General features: G+C 44.9%; 1 protein-coding gene across 1 annotated transcript in view; it reads left to right on the top strand.

Annotated features, from left to right (window-relative positions):
- Positions 1-6855, top strand: part of TFAP2D (transcription factor AP-2 delta (activating enhancer binding protein 2 delta)) — a 52362-nt gene that overhangs the window by 1430 nt on the left and 44077 nt on the right. Inside the window, exons 2-3 of the mRNA XM_006765709.2 lie at positions 95-592; positions 4038-4098. Of these exons, the coding sequence (XP_006765772.1) occupies positions 95-592; positions 4038-4098 (559 nt within the window). The remainder of the gene's footprint in view (positions 1-94; positions 593-4037; positions 4099-6855) is intronic.

Below are 6855 nucleotides of genomic sequence, written 5' to 3'. Positions count from 1 at the left end.
GGGAACGCTCCTGGCTCCGGGGGAGCGGCGCCTCGGTGGCACCATGACAAACCTCAAGTTTTTCTGCTCTCCCTTTTCCCCCTCTTCCTTCCAGATACGTCACGACGGATCAAACAGCTACCGTTTGATGCAGCTTGGCTGTCTGGAGTCCGTAGCCAATTCCACTGTCGCCTATTCCTCCTCCTCTCCTCTAACTTACTCCACCACTGGCACCGAGTTCGCGTCCCCCTACTTCTCCACTAACCACCAGTACACCCCGCTCCACCACCAGTCCTTCCATTACGAATTTCAGCACAGCCACCCGGCCGTCACCCCCGACGCCTACTCTCTGAACTCGCTCCACCATTCGCAACAGTACTACCAGCAGATCCACCACGGGGAGCCCACCGACTTTATTAACCTGCACAATGCGCGGGCGCTCAAGTCGTCCTGCCTGGACGAGCAGAGGCGGGAGCTGGGCTGCCTCGATGCCTACCGCCGCCACGACCTGTCCCTCATGAGTCATGGCTCTCAGTATGGAATGCACCCAGATCAAAGACTCTTGCCAGGGCCCAGCCTGGGGCTGGCCGCCGCGGGAGCGGACGACTTGCAGGTAAATAAGCATGCAGTGGATTTGCCTGGCCCTCCCCTCCTCGCCCTCCCCCTCCCGCCCAGTCGATGCTCCGACTGTAAGCCGGCTCTCCAACTCTCTCTCTCTCTCTCTCTCTCTCTCTCTCTCTCTCTCTCTCTCACTCCCACACACACACACACACTCACACACACACACACACACACACACCACTTATGGAAAGTTATCAAAACAATTAGAGGAGGCGTGTGCTATTCGGTTCCTCTCTTTGGATCAAGGCATTTCACCTGCACGCTCCGGAGTCCGGCTAGCGGCGGCCCCCACTTTCCGTAGGTCTGCACGGAAGTCTTTTGTGAATCCACAGTTCTGCCCCCTGAGGGGATGGGGCAGGGGAGATCTGGGAGGCTGGGGTTGAGACTCCTGGACTTAGAGTAAGACCCGATAAGTTGATGACCCATCCTAACCTCAGTCTGGCGCTTTGCTGGGTCTCAGGTGTTTGTCCCGGACTGAGCTGTGGGGAGCTTACTATGAATTGGGGGAGCTGGTTTGTTCTGGAGACATTGTTGGGACCCTGAGCTCTAGCAGAAGTTTCACCAAAGATACTAGATTAATGTGGAGAGCAAAGAATCACAAATGAAAAACTCAAAAGTGTGCCCCAATGAAAGAATCTCCACAAGGCAGTTCGCGGGGTGTGGGGTTGAGCCTAATTTCTTTGCCTGAAGCCCACCCAATCTCCTCACCCCTTTGGTTTACAACTTTATTTTTCTTCTCCAACCCATTAACTTACGTAAGATGCAACTGCTTATAAAGAAGGAAATGAGGAAATAAAGAGAGAGAAAGAGAGAAAAGACATAGGGAGAAAGAAAGAGGAAGAAAGGAAGGGAGGGAGGGAGGGAGAAAGGAAGGAAATCAGATACTGTGGAGGCCATCACTCAATTAGATATCTCCTACTTTCTTAATGCACTTTTTGTGTATTCTTTCCAACAATAGAATTTATAATTATATAAACATATCGTCACAGCCTAGTCTCAAACAAATAAGCCCACGCATGTCCAAAAAAGAACCCAGGAAACATGAATTTGTAACTTCTTTTGCCTAAAGGTGCAGCTAGTTCTATCTGTGAGTCCCCACTTTTTCAGTCTGCACAACGCTGACCACCTTTTCCACAGTCGCCACAATGCAAGGCGAGATACTGGAAGAGCCCAAGTTGGAGACGGCAGAGAACCCTTGTTGCGCACAGAAAATCTTTCCCCCTCATTTACCTCCAAGCAAAAGATCATTTTAAAATTAAAGTGAAAGCCCTTACAATCCCAACAAAGAGCCATAGCCACACGATCGGCACACAAGAAAAAAGATTTGGCTTCATAAACCTTGACTTTCTACATTTGTATTCACAAAATAATTTTATACGCTCAGGGCATTTTTACATTTTTCACAAGGATCCCCTTATGTCTCAAGGGGGAAAGAAAGCTGCCATTCAATGCTTTGCTCAACTAAAACCTATTTACTCTTTTTAATAGCCACGTCTGCTGCTGATTTTTTTGTATCTGTACAAATTTTTTTTCTGTGCTAGGCACAAAGCCGGGCATTTTTCAAAAGAGAGGATTAGAACATTTGCAAGCACCAGACAAAGAAAGAATCCCGTGCAAAAGGACACCGTAGTTTATCCAATTTTCGACTTAGTGCCATTCAACTGGTCATTTATGCAATGTCATCTGACCAAACAACGTTTTACTTATGGGGCGGGGGGAGTTTGTTAAGTGTAGAGACCAAGATTCGTTTCTTCTAAGAAAATAAACATCTTAGCGGTACGCCAGAGAATGGGAGAGAAAGGTTTCACTCCCATGGAGAGCTTTGTGGCCTTTTACCTTCCTCGCTTCAGATATTTTGAACCTTTTTTCCCCAGCCTATGTGGTTTTTTTAATTATCTTTAATCTTCTTTTTTCCATTTATTACTCCTACTGAGGGAATATTCATACTGAGAGAAATGCTCCCAGATATTAGAAGAAATTGAGGAGTGTGGTATAGATCTATTTATATATCTATGCCTATAGATAAACATATATATATATCATTTTATATATGAGTACATATGAGGCAAGTTGTAAATCTGGCAAGCCATTTTTCCCCCGCTCCTCCTGGACTGAGCAGAATGAAAAAGAAAGAAAAAAAGTCATAGCTACTTTTAAAACGAGAACTGGGGAGGGGATGTGTGGGAGAAACCCCGTCTCTCTCCTTTTATTTCTTTCTTTTTAAAACATTCATCAGCATATGCCTCATTTCAAATGCAACAAATGTAAATATGCTTTTCCCTGCACAGAATTTTAAGTGAAAGTCCAATGGTTTGGAGGGCGGTCTAAGTCTGCCTAACAGATGCAAACAGTCTTGTGGCTTCAGTTCCATCTTTGAGTCCCCTAAAAAGATTTGCTATGGCCAACAAAGGAAACTGTCACACCTTTTCCCATCACTGCTTTAATTTATGCTCAGTTTCCAAGGTTTTTTTTTCCATATTGATTTGATAATCACTTTAAGGCAGAACAGTTCAAATAAGAAAGATCTGTGAACTGGTTGAAAAGGGGGCTCTTACAGGCCCGCCTCAATATGGTGAAAATGGGGAAGCGAAAGGGAGCCAGGGCTGTAAAGGTTGTTTTGTAAAGTGGGTTTTTATTATGCACCGACTCTCTCCGCATTTACTTAACTCTTCACGGGCTGTTGGGTAGGTTAACACCCTTCAAGGCCTCTTTCATGTCCAATACCTCGTTTGTTTGTAAAGGAAAATGAGCCTTTAACACATTTGGACTCAGGGAGGGGGAGGAAGACACATAGAGAGAAATTTTTATTTTTCTTAATCAAAAATCAGCAAACCCTTACCTCCTTACCTACTTCCCAGTTCAAATGACCCCCAAATCCATTAGGCTCCTGAAGATCCACAGGGAGTGAACCTGAAGGTGTTTCCTCTATAAGACCCATTTTGGGTAGCATGATAGGATGCTCCTCCAACTGGGGTAAAGCAGAACTTTCATTAGTTAACTTAAATCCCCCACTTGAAATGACTCCTCTGAGCTCCCAAGAAACCCACAGTGCCAAACTTGATACATTTGGTGTCATTTGCTTTTGCAGAAACTGCCATGGAGACTGTATATGTGCCTGGATGGGGACTCAAAGGGCTTCTCATTCTCTTATGCCAAGATGAAAGGCGCTCAGGCCCTTTGAAGTGTAATATTTCATGGTGCTGTAAAATGCATACCTTAAGATTTATGCAACTTTTAGATTGTGGTTTTCTGGCAAATTTTTTCCCCTTATTATGCATGCTGCCAAACTTGCTCTAGCTCAATGGTTGCGTTAAATGTCTATGACTAGGTTATGTGGATATGAGGTTCAGAGACAGGACAGATTGAAAAACTTAACTCATAAGGTTATACTTATTAATATCTATTTGAGTGATTTTATGTATTTTCCTTTTATTAAGGGCTCCGTGGAAGCCCAGTGTGGGCTTGTTCTCAATGGCCAAGGTGGAGTCATAAGAAGAGGTAAGGACATGTGAAAACATTCTTTTCTTATCTATTATGTTGTTTTGAAGATCTGGTGGTGCTTTTAAACATCAGATCCCTTGTCTGGTGATTGAGAAAACAATTACTCTCTCAATTACTCTTGTCCCACACAGACATACCCACTTGAAGAAGCCTCCCTTCCTCCACGGAGGCCTGAACTTAGCCTGTGCCCCCAAGACCTCTGATAGAAGAGATTGGCTGTTTCTCACAGAACAGTGACAGAATCAAAGTTCAAGGCAAAAAAAAAAAAAAAAAAAATCCTTCTCACACCTCCTTCCCCCATCACCACATCCTGGAGCAGAATTTCTGGTCTTTTTTAGTCCTAAATGTGCCAGCCACAGCCTGGGTATTTGAGGTGATGGTGTTAGCTTGAGGCTTTGAAGGATTCTGTGAAAGGCTGGATTCGTTGAGGCTGCAGGGAAGGCTAATGAAACACCAACATTGTAGCTGCCCTTATTTTTCTAAGTGTCCTGAACATTTCTTTCTTTAAGGGAGGGTGGGAGGAGGAGGTGGTGTTAACCGCACTGGATAAAGCTTTCTTGTTCCCATCTGTTGAAGAAAACATCTGAATCCAGAGTTACCCATGGAATTGGAAGGGGGGACAAGACTAGAAAGCTGTTGATTTCAGCTCAGACACTGAAGGGAGCTGCATCTCAGATGTTCCATTTTGACAAAAGGTTTTGAACTATGACATTTTAAAGGCCTCGAGGCAGTGCAGATTTTGCTGGCTTCCCACTTAACTGTATCCAGTGCCTCTGAAGCTTATTTTCCTAGCAAGCTGAGTAACCCGAGGAGCATACAAGGCAAGGGGGACCAGCTGTTATCCCAACTTCATACGAATTAATAAGATGTGGCCTTTTCACCAGGACTAATTCCTGCTCCAGGGCTGCAGTTGTCTTTTGTAGCTGAACCACTAAACACTGAGTCACTTCTGATGGCACCAAGTAAATGTCCTTCAGTCACTCTCCCTCTCTTTCAAAGCTCATTTAAAGATTCCAAAAACAGAGAGAGAGAGAGAGAGAGAGAGAGAGAGAGAGAGAGAGAGAGAGGTGTATTGATAGACAGCAGTAGGTTCTTTCATGTTTAAACTGCAGGTTTTGTAACCCAACGTCCAGTGTGAAACTCCATTTAAACTGAGGAGGCAAAAAACAAAGAGTGGTTTCCTTTGGGAACTTGAATATTGTCATAGTGGAAGCTTGAAACTTCCATTAAATGTGAAATAGCTCTTTAATTGCGTTGTTTCACCCAATGGGTATTTGAGACGTTTTGTTTTTTAATTACTAGTGTTGCTCCATAAATATCCTTTTTAAAATGAGCAATATTAAACCTGTCAGCCAGGCCAATACTGTCATATTGACATGCCATGAAATAGGCCCAAGACTAGTGAAAACTGAGAAAAATATACATCCTGTTGGGAAGAAGGGTTAAACATGCAGAGGGAAAGCAGGGCCAGGTGAAAGGAGCTGGTTGCAGTCTGGGGCGGTCCCACCAAAGGTGAGGCCAAGCACTCCAGGACGCACGGAGATGTCGGTGGTGCTGAAGGACAGCGCCACTAATTAGCGCCCGGAGCCGGCTCCTCCCAGAGCCCAGCTCGCGCTACTGCGGTTTTTGAGTTCAGCTTGATCACCCTCTCAATTGCTTGGAAATCGCGTCAAATTGTACAATACCTGACAGAGGGTGGGAGTTATTCGAGGTCGACGGTGGGAGCTAGATAGGAGATGGCTGTGTAATCAGTTGAATTTTCGGAGAGAGTCGTAGGGGACATCCCCACGCCCTCCTCCCCCAAAAGACCATCGCTCTTGGGTAACTACGAGGTCAGAGGGAGCTGCGGTCCTGTCCTATCAGAGCCGCAGAAATGGTCTTCCTTGGGTGATGTTTTCGTGTTCTTCTAGGATCCGGTGCCAACTCACTTCACCTAACATATCAGCTCCGAATCTGCTATTTTAAGTCTAATATTGATCTTTTAGGAGCACAGCCTGGCTCCAAAGAAAAAGGGGAGATAACTTGGGGGTTTTGTTTGTATTGTTTGACTAACTCTCTGTGTCTTCCCCCGCCCTGCAAAAGGAGTTCAGAATTTAACTGCTGAGTGTATTCATTTCCTATGTGTCTTAAAGATAGGCCAATTAACTTGGGATAGCCCTGGAGACCAGGGTGTGCTGTCTGTTTACTCTGAACAGATCAATGTGCATGACAATTTACAAACGGATAGCAAGGGTATCAAGGAATTCTGGCATTAAAAGGTGGTGTAGATCCTTCCAGAGCACGCCCAGCGCATCATCTCAGGACTCCCAGTTTTTGAAGAAAAGCTAAGGAAGCCTCTTGTCTCTATTGTGACAGTAGAGCACAGGGTTCCTAATATCAACAGCTCTAGTCACCTTTGCTCTTCATGAACTCATGCTCTCTGCCATGTTGCCTTATTGTGCAATAGCTTAGATGGGAATGCCCGTTTCTCTTCTAACCCATGCCTTACAGGTAACTCTCTCCATGAAACATAATTTCTTGAAAAGCACAACTTTTCACCATTTTCCTTCTCCTGCTAAGCTCTCGGATAAACTTACATTTCTAATGATTTCTAGAATTTACTGTGGGAGAAAAAAAAATTGGACTTGACTTCCAAAGACCCCTGGAAAAAGGCAGATCCCTAAATGCCCTACAGGAGTTCTCCAGGGAGAGGTATCCTGTTTTGCAGTGGTGTGTGTGTTGGTGGGGAGAGGGAGTTCCAGTTAAAATTTGGCC

Source organism: Myotis davidii, unplaced genomic scaffold, assembly GCF_000327345.1.
Source record: "Myotis davidii unplaced genomic scaffold, ASM32734v1 scaffold240, whole genome shotgun sequence".
Taxonomy (NCBI): Eukaryota; Metazoa; Chordata; class Mammalia; order Chiroptera; family Vespertilionidae; genus Myotis; species Myotis davidii.
Note: the sequence above shows the minus strand (reverse complement) of the source record. Positions and strands in the feature narration are given on the sequence as shown.